Below are 15,869 nucleotides of genomic sequence, written 5' to 3' on the forward strand. Positions count from 1 at the left end.
GGGGATGACCACCTATAACAGATTTGTTGTACCAGGATTTATTTCCTATAACGCCTATCTAGACAAGGTAAGAACCTAATCATTTTCAAAAATAACTTCTTTAGAAGAACATTTTTTTCTTAAGAGGAGTTCCAGCAGAAGGGGACTGACTTGAAGGGAGGTCTGCCCAGTCTAATGGTTTCTTTCCCTGGTTACCCTAAGAATAATCTCCAGGAATGTCTCCCAGACTTGGGAAAGACAGTTGTCGTATGCCCGTATCAGACACTGGAAAAGCTGAAGAGGCTGTGGGCGACTCCTGGTTCATGATAGCCAAAAAGACAACAGAAGAAGCCTGGGAGGTGAGTGAATGGTGTGAGGAACAACCAATGGCTACAGCTGGCTCATCTACTGTCAGCCGAGTCTTAAACTTAAGTCCATGACAATGGCAGAGACTTCTTGACAAGTGATTTTTTTTCTTTTTGGGTACTGCAGGAGTAGAGTCAACCAAACTGGAGAGAATATCCGTGCTGCGCCTGGGGGGAAAGCAACAAAAGTAGTAAGCATAAGTGGCCAATGAATGTTCACAAGCAGCATACAAACACCACTTTCCTCAGTCCTTTAAGTTAGGAAAGGTAAAAGTAGAACAGAATTTTCCTGTCAGCACTGTTCAAGCATTCACATATACACTGACAGAAATCAGTATGGCAGGTAGGTTGTCAAAAAGTAAGCATTACACTGACCTAAATCCTACCCATTCCTCCATAAACCTTTCTGTCAAATAAAAGTTCAAAATTTACATGGAAACAGGAAATGTGAAAGCTCATCCAGACTCTGCCACAACTTGCTATGAGGGCAAAGGTTACTTTGCTTTTGTTTTCTTGTATTTTGTATTACTTTGCCTTCTTCCATTTTGTATATTGGGATTTTTCTTTACACTGTTGTGTATTCTGCTTTTAGTTGAATATTAAAACAAAGACCACAGCTGTTGCTGTCAGTCGCACAGAAATTAATTTTTTACCACCCTCCCACCGTGGTGCTGTTGTGTTCTTAAACTCAACTCTTTCTAGTTGCCTGCCTTTTATGTTAATTTGACCACATCCTCTCTTTCCCTCTCCCTCATCTGCTGCTGCGAGGAAGCACAAAAAAAGAAGTTATGTATTCAGCATAACGTTCCATGTTTGTAGTCCATCTCGCCCTTCATTCTTACATATGGGTTTGAAGCCGATCCTTGGCTCCGACTTGTCCGATTACAAAGCTCAAAGTGTCTTAGTCGGCTCGTGGCAAAAGGTAGGTATCCCATAGTGCACTAGTAAGAATCTCCAGATCTTGTTTGCTGCTAACTATAAGGGATAGAAAAGGTTATCCAGAAAATAATGAAAGGTCTCCACTATACCAAAGGCAACACTATCCTGTCTCCAGATCCTTCCAGGATGGGGGGGGGGGTAGGTGGGAGAGCTCGTAAGAATGAAGGGCAAGATGGACTACAACCATGGAACGTTATGGTGGGTACATAGCTTCTTTACGTTCTGTAGTCCTATCTCCCCTTCATTCTTACATATGGGACAGCGTCCCTAGCACCTTTTTCTTGGGTGCCTCATGGAAATATACTCCTGGGTACCCTGGAACCAAAGGTGGCTCTACCCCCTGGAGGTCAAATCCAATTTGTAATGAGTAACAAAGGTAGGAGGGGTAGCCCAAGTTGCTGCTGTACAAATACTGTCAATTGGAACTCTGGCTTGAAAGGTAGCAGATGTATTCAGGAATCTTGTGGAATTACTCTTAAAAGGGAGGTTCTTTCCATTAGAGGAGTAGATAAAGGAAATACAGTTGGAAATCCAATTAGATAGTGTCACTTTAGAGACTGGTAGACCTATTCTAGTTTCAGAGGAGGACATTAACAATTGGTCTGATTTTCTAAGTTCCTTAGTTCTATGAAAGGAAAACTGCAACTGTCTGTGAACATCAAGTTGATGAAATTTATATTCTGCACTGTTGGAAAGATTAGGAAAAAATACAGGCAGTTCGATAGTTTGGTTCAAATTAGTCTGAGAGCAAACTTTACGGATGAAGGAAGGATTTGTACGAAGGGAAACTGTCTTTATGGAAAATCAAATAAGGAGACTTGATTGACCGTGCTTGCAACTCTGATACCCGTCTAGCGGATGTGATAGCAACTAGGAACAAAGTCTTCCAAGACAAACTTCAATTGACACGAACATGCGGGCTCAAAAGGCAGGGAAGTTAGTTTGGAGAGAACAAAATTTAGATCCCACGGAGGTAAAAGTTCCTGAAAGGGAGGTCTCAGCAAGGTAGCACCTTTAAGGAAGGTTTTACATAAACTATGGGCCATCAGATTAGGGTCATGTTGTCCCAAATTAAAGTTTGATATCACTGCCAGTTGAACTCTAACTGTGGCAGCAGCTGATCCCTGATGGAAAAGTTCAGTTAGAAATTCTAACACCAAAGGAATGGATGCTGTATAAGGATCGACATTTTTCTCTTTTGCCCAGATAGAAAATCTTCTCCATTTGCTAGTGTATAACTTCCTAGTGGAAGGTTTGTGTGAAGATGTATGGATATGGGTCACAGCAGGTGAAAAGTTATGAAGTCTGACTAGGGATGGAAGTGGAGCAACCACGCTGTCAAGTTGAGGGTATGGAGGCAAGGGTGAAGGGAGCCTGACGTGTCAAGAGGTCTGGAACTGGGTCCAGAGTCCATGGATCATCTAGGAGATGAGGCCCGAGAAAGGGGAACCAAATCTGACGAGGCCAGTACGGAGTGATCAGAATAATTTTGCTTCCCAAGAACCTTGCTTTCTGGATCACTTTCGATATGAGCGGAAAAGGGGAAATGCATAAATGAGTCCCAGAGGCCAATTGTGAACAAGTGCATCTCTCGGACTCCCACGGAGGGGGGGATAAGGGAGAAGTAGCTTTTGCATTTAGCATTGATTGGGCTGGCAAAAAGATTGCAGCAGCAAGGCTGTCCCCATTTGCGGAAAATCTGTTCTGCTACTTTCTGATTCAGAGACCACTCGTGAGGCATCAATACTGCCCTGCTGAGCTTGTCTGCTATCACACTGGTTGCCCCCGGGATATGAGTTGTTACTAGAAAGCACTGGGAAGATATCGTCCACTGCCAAACACGAAGAGCCTCTCGACAAAGGGGGTAAGATCTGGTTCCTCCTTGCTTGTTTAGATACCACATTGCTATCGTCCCTAAGGGAAGAAAGTCGTGAAGTGCTTGCAACGCTAGAAGCACTGCTCTCATCTCTAGGACATTGATATGCAGGTAAGCCTCGTGATCTTGCTATGTGCCTTGGACAGTCCTGCCTTGATAATGCCCCCCCACCCTATCTGGGAGGCATCCGCGGTCAGTGGCAATGGGTTGGGCCAGGGAGGAAGGGTGTTCCTGTAGTCAGCTGACCAGGGTGAATCCACCAACTAAGGTCCTATATGCAAGACTCTTATGAGAATATGATGAGATAGAGGCAGCTGTTGAAGAGACCACTGGGAAAAAAGTAGCCATTGAAGAATCTGCATATGCAATCTGGCTAGTGGAACTAGATTTATGGTAGAGGCCATGGTCGCTAAGAGTTTCAGCACTGTCTTTGCCTTGACGTTTTGTAGAGGAAGCAAGCTGTAAAATCTCTCATCTGAGGTTTTGAATTCTGTCTGCAGGGAGACTAGCTAGCATGGCAACTGTGTCTATTTCTGTGCCTATAAAAGTCACAAATTGAGAGGGCAACAAGGCAGACTTTTCCCAATTTATTGTAATCCCCAGCTGGGAACAGAGCTGGATGGTTGAATCCCTGGCTTGTAGGAGTAGGTGCCTGGTGGTTGCGGTCAGGAGCTAGTTGTCCGGGTATGGAAACACTCCACATCTCAGGTGAGCTGTCACTACCGCCATACATTTGATGAACACCTTGGGGGCTGTGGTGAGACCAAAGGGCAGAGCACGAAATTGGTAATGACTGGCTCCCAGATGGAAGCGCAGATGACTCCTCGATGCTCTGTCCATTTTTATATGGTAGTACGCATCTTGGAGGTCTATGGAGCAAATCCAATTGTCTTTCCCTAACAGAGGGAGTATAGACTGCAGTGTTACCATTCGGAACTTGGCCTTCTTTACAGATTCGTTTAGTTTGCTGAGGTCCAAAATGGGCCTCCAGTCCCCCTGTTCGTTTTGGCACTAAAAAATCTGGAGTAAGTTCCGAATCCTATCTGGTCTGTGGGGACGGTCTGAATAACTCTCTCTGAAAGCAACTTTTGAACTTCTAGTTGCTTGATCCTTGTGATTGGGTGGAACATCTGGGATCTTCTTGGGAGTGTGGGGTGAAAGAAAGAAGGGTATGGAGTATCCTCTGGTGAATTTTCTTTGTATCCACTTGTCTTGGGTGATGCTGAGCCAGGCTTCTGGATACAAAGATAAGCGACCCCTTCCCGACTGGCTCCAGAGAAGCGCAGCCGGGCCCCACATCAGGAACGCTGATAGGGACGGTCTCAAAAGGAATCATGGCCACCCTGGTTTTGCAGACCCCCCCCCTGCCTCTAGGGCGACGTCTACCATTAGCCCCTCCTGCTTGGACTCTGAAGGAGGAATCACCTTGTGAATCTGGGAAAAATCTCTGGGACTTATTTAACCACATTTTACCGCCTCTCTGACCCTTGGGATATGGTCTCTAGGAGGGAGGGTAAAACGTACTTACACAGCAGAGAGAGTTTTCCCTTCTTGTTCACACCTGGTGAGTATCTTTTACCTTTGGTACAAACAGAGAACCATCAATAGGGGCATTGGTAAAAGTAGATTTGAAGGGCACCGCAAAATAGCGCATCCAGGAGCGTCTCCTAAGGAAAAACACAAACCCGTGGCTCTACTCACTCCATTGGTTGCATAAGAGATCAGCCTCATGAAGGAGTTCACCATGGAGTTTAAGGTAGACAACCGAACAGTCACCTTCTCAGAGACTCCTTCAGTTGATGTACCTTGAAGAGAATCTCCTAGCTCCTTGAGATCTCTCTGAAGCCTAGTAAAATGAGATAGTTCATCGATCTGAGGGTAAAAGCCGCTGAAGAGAAGATATGCTTCCCGTATCTATCCATCGTTCAAGACTCCTTGTTCGGTGGATGGACAGATGTAGAAGTCTCCGCTAGTTCCTTCTTAGTGGCGGTCGCCATCACCATGGCATCTACAGGCACACCCTTGGTCAAGAACTCTCTTTCGGGACAGAGAAATTTGTTGGGTCTTCCGGGGACTGGCTCCACGGCATCAGGAGTTTCCCACACCTTTCGACTAACTAGGTCCACAAGAACATCAAAAGATTGAGACACCCAAGAGGCTGAAGGTTGAGACCAGAAAGCCTTCAGGTACACGGACTCATCAGAAGGGGTGACAGTGGGCCAGCCGCCTCTCTGCTTCAGGATCTCCAAGATATCTACAAAGGAGACATCAGAAGACGACCTGGGGGATGCTTCTGACTCCTCGAGGTCAGTGCCTGAGGTGATGGACTCATCCCGGGAGTCTACATGCTTCCTCTTGCATGTCCTTTTCCAAGGGGGCTCCTCAGAAGGGTATTCTGGGAAGATCTCGGAAAACTGGGGGCCACCCAATGGGGGCTCCTGAGATTGCGGGTCTTTGCTGTCGAGAGAGAGAGAGGGTGCTGAGACAGAAGTCAGTGCTTGAGAGGGAATAGTATCAGTACCCTTGTGTGGAGCTGATGACTGGGACAGCACAGTCATCATCTCAAATGCAGATCACTCTAGCTCCGAAGACAGCCCCGGTTCCGGGGAAACGAAGGTATTCCTCGGCTCCAAAGCGATCGGCTCCGAAATGGATGCAGGGTCTGAGCTCAATCTAGCCGAAGCACCGAGGGGTAGACTCGGCACCGAAGAGGTTCGGGTTCAAGGATCCCTGTCAGGGCAGACTGGTGAGCATTGGCTCCTAGACACCACTGATGGCGCCGAAGGGGTTGGAGCAGAACTCTGCTCCAAGACAGCCACAAGGGAAGCTGGAACCAAGGGTTCCACAACAAGCGGTACCGAACACTCTGGCTCTGAAGGACCAACTTGGCTCGTAGGAGCCACAGCAGGGAGAATGGTCTTAGATTGCTCCAGAACTGACTGGGTCAGAGCCAACAACTATTTGGGTAAAGCAGACAACTTCAAGAGTCTAAGCACTACTCTCTCTACATCCTCTTCCGAAGGGCTCTTGGAGGATCTGGATGACAGGGTAGGCGACCTAGATCTCTGTAAAATGGGAGATCGTAAAGTTGGGGAGACCAGCAAAAACTCTCTCTGGACCGGCTCCAATGCAATTTTTCAGCAGTCTGCTCGAAGAAACTTGGGGCCAACACTGTGTCAACATCGACAACCTCGACCAGCTCAAAGGACAGTGGAGCCGAAGAGGTAGAAGGTTTATGCAATTTTAAGGTTTTCCAAGGAGGTTCAGACAAAATAGTTGGCGCCGGAGAATGTCTTTTGGCCGACTTGACCTTTTCTTTTCTCGATGAATGAGACTTGGAAGATGAAGAGCTTGCTAAGTCCTCCTCAAAGCAAGGCTTAAGAAGACCTTTCAGAATTAATTTGTTCTTTCTCTCCTGGAGAACTCTGGAACAGAAGGAGTGACAGAAAGAACAAGTTTCCTGCAGGTGAATGGCTCCGAGGCAGTAAACACAATTACTGTCACCATCTATAATTGACATTTTTTGGGAGCACTTAAGGCACTTTTTAAAACCCAAAGGTTTATGGTCTTTGGATTCCTTTGACATGACAAGGAGTTCTAGGAAACAGGAAAGAGGAAGACAAGGTCCTCTAACTTAAACAGGCCTCGCCCTTTAACAGATGCACACAATGCTGCCAGCCAAAACATGAGAATCCAAGGAAGACAGAGTATTATTAGGAAGGTTATTCCTAAAACTCCACTTCCAACGCCAAGAAATCCACTTTGAGAAAGTTGTTGAATAAGGGCTGTAAGAGCTCTATCATTCCCATTTGTTTCATCATTCGAAAACAATATCTGTGAGGCAAGCCCACAGCCAAAAGCCATCCTTGCCTAAAAAACAGACTAGATTCCACAGAAAAGCACAAACGTTTTGATCACACACAAGGCAAGGTTGGAGCTGTAGTTCACCAACAGTTTATTGCACCACAAAATAAATTAAAAGAAACAAGCGCTTTCGTTATATAAAATATATAACTTCATCAGATAAAAGCCAACATTCAAATAGGCCCATACATATGACTTGCATTATCACATGACAAACACCAATTAATGAATTATATATTTATGAAAATAATGTATAAATATGAATGTGAAAAAGTACATATTTTAAAAACTAAAAATGTAAATATATAAATGTTTCTTTTATTTTCGAATGATAAAACAAATATTTTGGCTGGCAGCAGTGGTGTACAAAACAACAGGCGAATTACTGTGGAGCCAGGACAAGGACATGTTAAACTCCACATACCGGGTTGTTAGAACCATTGGAGAGTATGGATTTGAGCAATTGGCTGCAACGTGGCATTACATTTTCTCAAAATACAGCCAGTAATAACAATAGAACATTTAAAGATAGTCTGGACTTATTTCACTACCAGCTTCTCAAAATTCGTAAGTTACAGACTGAAAATGCATATCTGTGTGAGTGTATTAAATGCAAACAAGTGCCCAAAGGGCTTAGGCAGTGGAAATTCCCAACCGGACTTGTAAAAAACTCTCCGTTGCATCAAGAATTGTTGTCACTTCTTGACCGGCACGGATGTGAGTATCTGGAAGTCCTGGTTAAATTCAATGTCCGCACTATTGATGAATTAACCAAAGAAACTAAATATCTTGAAGTGGCTATCACTCGTGATTTGTTGTTTGCACAAAACCAACTTGAACATTAACATGTGTTTAACATTGATAACATAATTCAGAACATTAAACTACGTAAAATCAATAAATTACGAGACGCTGATGACTATGCAAACAGGAGGACGTATCCTCAGCCACCAAACTCACAAAAATGGGGTCAACGTTGGAGAACGTATACAACCAATGAGGATGGTAAATCCTCAAATATTCATAAGGATGCCAATACCGGAAGTGATGTCCCTTTAGACCAAGGAGGCCCGAGATGCTCAGAGCAGATCAGGGAGAGGGAGCACAACAACCAGAATCAACAGAATGGCCGGGAACCTCAGTCATTTCGGAACCAGTGTGGATACCAGCAGAGGAATTTGAACAAACGGAAGGGTTGGAATCGGAACCAACAGCGGAACTGATGAATCAGAGCAACAGTGGGTAATGATGGTGGACCTCGTATACTCATTAACAATACAGGTGACTTTAAGGTCTTTAATTATAGCTCTCTGGATTATTCTGTTGAGATCGCAAATTTATTTGCAAGGGGACTTACTTTTATCCCTGCTGCTCGTTCTAATATTCCACAACTGATTTTAGATCTCAAATTGTTTACCAGGAAAATGAACCTTAACATTGTATTAAACAACAGTAATAGGGCTATTCAAAACGAATCGAGACCTTCCAGTGTGTGTAACCCACCCATGCATTACACCCTCCACTCCTTTGAGCAAATGTGTGAATTGGATTTCAGGCATTTATTTAAAATCTCCAGTCGTACATCATAAGAATTTAAAACCAGCTGAACTTGACATTTTGACTATGGTGCGACAACAAAAGGTTAGAATTGTTCAACCTGACAAAGGTGGTGGTGGTGGTGGGGGGTTGTAATAATGGACATGAAGAACTATATCCAATGTATGTATAACATTCTTTTCAGTACCACTTACTGCCAAGTGTCTAGGAATGAGGTTAACATTGCCTATCATAGGATTCACACATAAGTGACATGGTTATGGAAGGTCGCATCTCACTTGTTGAATTTAAATGTTTAAAAATGAATGCCCCAGTTATTCCAACTACATTTGGGCTCCCTAAACTGCACAAAAATTATAGATACACCATTCCGCCCCACTGTAGACGTCCGTAATTCTACTACCTCCCCTATTGCTGAATTCCTGGATACCAAACTTAAATTGTTACTAAGAACGGTTTATTTCACAAAAAAAACTTTCATCATATTCCCAGAATCCACGATACAAATCTTATATACTCTGCCTTTACTGATGACTTAAATATGTACTTCCAACTCCCCACTACTGACCTCCCAAAAATACTTAAAGTTATTAATGAGTTCTCGGTAGTTTCAAATTATAATTTAAATTTAAACAAGTCACACATTTCCCCTCAAGCCTATAGGGCATAAAGAATTGTACTTTCCTATGAGTGAGATCAAAATCAACTACCAGATAAAATATCTAGGAATAATATTTACTTCAGACTTCAAAGATATAAACAATAACCTAACTACATGGACTTGTATTCAAAACTATATGGATAGATGGAAGAACATTAATATGTCTCTACTGTCAAAAGCTAGTGTTGTCAAGATGAATTTTCTACCAAGAATACTCTTTCAATTAAATGCTACCTTTTCAAATATTCCCCAAAACTTCTTCCTTGCCATGGAAAAAGCTATATCAAGATTCTTATGGTATCCCAAATCTACCAGAATTAAATATGCAAAACTTGTACTCGCCAAAGATAAGGAGGGATTGGGGTTACCTGATTTTAAGCTTTACTATAGTATAATTACTGTATACAAACTAATGCAAATAATAAACTATGACGCGTATATAAATACTTGGACACCCCAGTGGACCAAAATCTGGTATGAACAGTTGAAATCCCTTGGCTGTAATATCAAATCCTTACCATTCTTGAATTTAAACCAGGCTACCATATACACGAAGAATTTACACCCACTAATTAAAAACATGATTCTTACAACACAGAAACTATTTAAATCATTGCAATTAGCTGACGCTTTTGCCCTTATACAACCATTACACCTAAATCCTAATTTACTAATAAATAATAAACCAGTAAATCTAACAAACTACCCCCTGATAAGACTACACAATATGGGATATATACCAATGGAAAGACTAACATGGGGCAAATGAGACTAACTCAAACTTCCTATGAAATATAGTATCCTTAACCAACTTAATCATCTTATCAATGCTAAACTCTCACAAATACACACTGACTTACAAAACATATTTCGTTAAATACTTGAAAATCTTGCGATTAAGGGGAAAACAATTTCTAGGACTTATAAAATTGTAATGAGTGCAAAACATCAGAATTCTTTATTTTTTTCAAACTACTGGCAAACGAAAAATCACTCACTCACTGAAGAAAATAAGAAACTAGCCATTGAAAATGCAATCAAATTCATTCCTTTCAAGAAGCTGTTAAATACACAAATTATGGTAAATAATCTATATTATACCTTATCTAAAATTAAATAAATTCAATCATAACTTTTCGCCTATATGTCCCCATTGTCCGGATCAAACAGCTGATATTTTACATGTCATGTGGGACTGTACTAAGATACACAACTTATGGAGTTCCTTGAGTAAGATTAGAGAAGATGGGATATGAAAAATCAACCCTTACTTGGGAGACAGCTATATTGTACATTAATATCAATCAACTCCCAAAAATATTAAAAATGTCTTTATTACAATGTGTGCCCTTATTAAATTCTTTATTACAAAGAAGTGGAATGTCATGTCACCAATTACATGGGAAAATTTTAGCAGTCATGCTATCAAATATATCTCATCTCACAAATTAATTTATTCAAAAACAAACGCTATTAACAAAAATATTGGGGTTACTTGCTAGATATAATTCTTGACAAATAAAATTTGCCTACAAATTGTCATGAAAAGCTAACCTTTAAATAAGAAATGAATGTAGCATAACCAGTCTTTCTTGCATCTTCTTCATTTTCTTAGTATATGTGTAACTAGATATTTTCCCTAAACATACAAATAAATGGTTAAATTTCTATTTGTACTTTATATATAGACTATCCCCCATTCTAACTATCCCTTATGAGACCAAATAAACATAAGAATTATCATACTTTAACTTGACGATGTAGTGACTTCTTGTGTGTGTGTGTATATATATATATATATATATATATATATATATATATATATATATATAGTGTGTATGTGTGTATATATATATATATATATATATATATGTATATATATATATATATATATATATATATATATTTTGATGTATGTCAGCTAAAATAGTGCAAATATATGTTGGAAAATGTGGGTTTCTTGTAGACATTGGATAATTTACTTGCCTGTCTATCCTTTAGTAACTCAATATCTAAATAATGAATTGTTTCACTTTCTTGAACTGAAGAAAAATAAAAATCAACAGTCATATTTAAATATTGCAAAAATTAATCTAACTTCTCTCTCGAGTCCTTCAATAAAATAAATACATCTAAAAACAGGTATACATACTCCAACATCTTACATAAGGACTATTAAGCACATAGTGGTCTTCCCACTCTGCCATTACATAATTTACAAACATTGGGGCGCACGCCGTCCCCAAGGCCACACCTGTTCTTTGTCTATAAAACTGACCTTCAAAATGCAGGAAATTAAGGACCATTTCCATAAGGTGAGACATAGCTGCTACCCTCCAACTCTCCATCTGAAAATGCTTGTTTTTCAAAAAACTCAACCTTCTGTGTGGGGTATCACAGAAAATAAATTATGTACATCCGTTACAAATAGAGTTAGGATCAAATTCCACTTGATTTAATTTACCCATAAAGTCCCATGAGTCTTTGCATATTTGTTTAATATGACTAATACCACCTTTCAAATTTTTATCCATAAATTGTGCTATAAAACAAGTTTTTGATCTACACATCAACTATTAGTCTAAACGGGGGATTATTTATATCTGAATGAATTTTTGGTATTCCAAAGATCTGTGCTATTACTGATTTAGTGTTTAACATATATTTATATTCATTTTCAGAATTCTTTCCCTGCATTATCATATCCAATAATGCTTGGTCAATTTCTGAATGGGTCACATTAATTTCACATTTAGACACTTCTTCATATGTATCAGATAACAAGAGCTGGCTCATGTCATTCAGATAATCAATTCTGTCCATCACAATCAAACTACCCCCCCCCCCTTTATCCGGTCTCATTACTCAAGAGGTTGGGTACAAACCCGTATGTCACCCAGTGGATACCAACTGGTTCACAGACAGGACCCCAGGATGTTAGAATTGTTGAGTCCACCTCTACAAAGAGGCCAGTCACAAGTGAAGTCCCTCAGGGATCAGTCCTTGGACCGCTCCTTTTTGGCATTTATTTTTCTGAAGTCAAGGCCAATGTCTCTGGCTGACTAAATTTGCAGATGATTGCAAATTAGGAGCAGTCATTGAATCTCACACCGATGCAAATGTTCTCCAGGAAGGGCCGACACAGAAATAACTGGTAACAGTGCCATGGACTAAAACTAAAACTAAATGCCAAGAAATGCATAATAGTATCCATTGGGAAATCATCTACCCCTGGTAACTATCATAGTGACAACACACCCATTAGAGTTGACCCAGTAGTCAGGGACTTAAGGATACAGACAGCAATCTAGCTCTTGACCATCTCATGTCTATAGCAGTGAAGAAATCGTTCTACAGTATGTTGCTCCACTTATAAATAAAGGTATGGTATTCTAGGTCCAAGGAAGTCATTTCACTGTATTCGGCATTTGTCCCCTTTATTATGCACCTAACCAGGCATATCCAACAACTGGAACGTCCAAAGTGGTACCTCACTAAAAGAATAAAGGGCACAAGTAAAATATGTCCTATGCAGACCACCTCAAGGCCCTATCCCTGTATTCTGTCTCCTACAGGCTTTTGAGGGGAGATCCAAGTCTGGCGTATAAGGCATTGTCAGACCACACACTGATGTACCTTCCTGCATATCTATAAAACAAATAGCACCAGAATTTCCCATTCTAAAGACAAACCTTGCATGTGATAAAAATAGGACCTGCTGGACAGACAGTTATGTATCCCAGAGACCACCTCTCTAATGGGCACACAACCTGTAAATGTCTCATCTCCCAGGCCCCTGCTTGTAAATATTTTTTCTACCAACCCTCTGCTTACACTTATCAAGGGTACCAGAACTTATCAGATTTGGGATGCATGGCTTGGCCTAAAAAGGCCCTTGTGGTTGTTAGCCTAGTAAGCATCTAAGAACACGAGCAGTGCATAAATTGTTAGAAAACTAGCCCCAAATAGACAGATGGAACTAAAAATAGTAGTTCCTGACAAACTTCCGGTATTTTTTTGCAAACTATTGGGTTTCTTGAGAGAAATACCACATTTAGTCAAAAAAACAGATATATTATTTTTCTTAAAAGGGCAATAATTTATGCGAGAAGGGGCTCTCCATCAGGAATTACATACCAAAAATGAAGGCCTTTGTCAATTTCTGCTCCTGTGAAGCCTGGCAGATGTTTTTTTCTTGTGACAGTAAGAAAATACTGAAGAAAACTTTACTGACTGCTGACTTCACCAGCAGTCAGAGTTGAAGGAGTGGGGGGTAATTTTTTTTTTTTGAAGCCTGGTGGTTGATTCCTAAGCCGGAAACAACCCATGTAGTACAAAGGCTACTGCAGCAGTGGGAATACGCTAAGTTACAAAGCAAAATACTGAGCACATGCTCTATGTACAACACTTACAGTAGCAGGCTTTCTTAGCTCCTTTAGTGCTATATTTGCAAAGGGAAGCAAGGAAGAAGGAGAAGAGAAAGGATAAAAAGGGAAGAGGAACATTTTTTTTACAACCAGAAGACTTGGTATTTATGTTGCGGATGATTTTGCTATGTTGAAAATAGGTCTGCCACAGATGCTGTGCTTTATGTGGTTGTATGAATCATACAAGGGGAAATGTGAGTTTTATTTTTGTATTATACCCTTCCCTTTCTTCTGTGTTTGTGTGATACTGGGTTTCTTAGAAAGAGAAAAGTAATGAGAGGGACACCACCTCATTATCACTGGATACAAGGGGGTTTGCCTCCTGCAAACATTTATGCAGTTATTTGGCAATGTTAGTTTTTGCAACAGTCTGTTGTGCAATTAAATGTATTAAAAGTTTGTTACAACTGTTTGCATCTTGACAAAGCGACGTGTGAGCAACTGTAATAAACTCCTGGAAAGCCCCACTTAATGAATATTAGGTACCTGCTGATTAAAGAAACTGTGAATGAATGACCTAATATAAAAAAGGCAATAAAAGTAGATGATTCAGTGTTTGGAAATAATTTTCCTCACAACGAAGGAAGCAAACATGGAACAATTTAGCAGTCTACACTGTCAAAACAAGTAAGGAAATTCAGGGCCTATACATCAAAGCTCTTCTGGTAATAAAATATTCCACTAAGATGAGCAACAAGCCAAATGCTCATTAATTTCCTTAACATTACTTGTTCAATTATAACATTTTAAGACCTTCTCAAATTATTTCTCCTTCCATTCAGATGTCATCACAACTTTTAGCAGTTATTCTTTCCCTCAATAATTGCTATTTCTACTTAAATTCTTAGTTAGCAGTTAAACAAGAACCAGACTCCTCTTATGCATTGGCCAATGTAAAAAATATATACATATTACACTGAAGGTGTACATACAGCTGTACATGCTATGCCAGATTATGAAGTCAAAGCTCATCAGATCTGTATACTGTTCTTGATAGAGGACAATGGTTAATTTACTCAAATCACTGTATTACCTGCATTTCATCTGTAAAATGCTCTCCCATTTACATACAAGGAAAAGCTCTCCCCCAGAACAGAAGTAAAAAAGAAAACATATTTAGTGATTTAGCTAACATAGCTAAATGTGACAGGAAATACAGAAAATAAAAATGAATGAATTTCAAACCACAGAGTTTTACCTTGCCATTTTCTGACAAAAGGGCTGGACAAAATCCTCATAAATCCTGCAAGGCAAACCAGCTTGATGGAAAATTCTTCAAGAACCTTGTCAATGGTACTATCAAATTCTGCACGACTGCCATACAACTTGTGGTCAATTATCTGCAATATAAGAAAGAGGAGAAAAAGTAATAAACTGTTTAAACAATTAAGCATGCATCAGAAAAGTGTACCCGACAGTACCAAACTATTACATATACGAAAGCGCTTACAATAAAGGTCCGTGCTTAGTTTATTTTGCCGTGGCGTTTTTCTACTAGTTTTGTTTATTACATATATACACAAATGTATTAGGAGTTAACAGACTAGCTGTCTAGAAATTACAGCTTCTGCAATGAATAGTCGTTTTAGCTGAACACCTATGTAGTTTTCAAAGACAGGTTAACCATATCTGGGGATGGGTTTGGGGGAGACCATCAAAATGTATGAAGGGGCTAAGCAAACAAGACATCTCCTACAATGGCCTAGGTTCCTCAAGAGTCAACCTCAGCATTTGAGGGCTTTTAAGACACTATTAGCAAATGTGCAACATTTAGCACTATGTACTACAAATAGTTATAAAGCAGCGTCTTGCATAACTGATTTTTGGCAGCTTCTCAGTCAGCATGTTCATATACTCCTACCAGCCATCTACTTGAAAAAGGTTTCTGAAAAGCTTCTTCTGCAACAGCGATCTTTATAAAGACACCTGCACCCTACTACCTAGGATACATAGGACAAAAATGTGATGCCAATTCTCTGCCAGCAGTTTTCTAGAGAGCAATATCATCACTATTATCAGATTAATACAACAAAAATGCAGTATGATTAAGTCTGTTCCCTCCCTAGTGATAAGGTAGACAATATGGGGATCTGACTAAGGAGTCCTTTGGAAATATGCATCACTAAAACATATGAAGATTAAAGAATGGCTTTCTTAGATGAAAAACTACTTAGCTGAGAGATGGATCAGAGTGCAGGCAG

At 40.3% G+C, this 15,869-nt stretch overlaps 1 protein-coding gene across 1 annotated transcript in view; it reads right to left on the bottom strand.

Annotated features, from left to right (window-relative positions):
* GART (phosphoribosylglycinamide formyltransferase, phosphoribosylglycinamide synthetase, phosphoribosylaminoimidazole synthetase) overlaps positions 1–15,869 on the bottom strand; it is a 1,783,038-nt gene that overhangs the window by 90,922 nt on the left and 1,676,247 nt on the right. Inside the window, exon 20 of the mRNA XM_044072949.1 lies at positions 14,867–15,008. Coding sequence (XP_043928884.1) covers positions 14,867–15,008 — 142 coding nt within the window. The remainder of the gene's footprint in view (positions 1–14,866; positions 15,009–15,869) is intronic.

The sequence above is a fragment of the Protopterus annectens genome, chromosome 5.part1 (assembly GCF_019279795.1).
Source record: "Protopterus annectens isolate FY-2018-M chromosome 5.part1, PAN1.0, whole genome shotgun sequence".
In the NCBI taxonomy this organism is placed as follows: Eukaryota; Metazoa; Chordata; order Ceratodontiformes; family Protopteridae; genus Protopterus; species Protopterus annectens.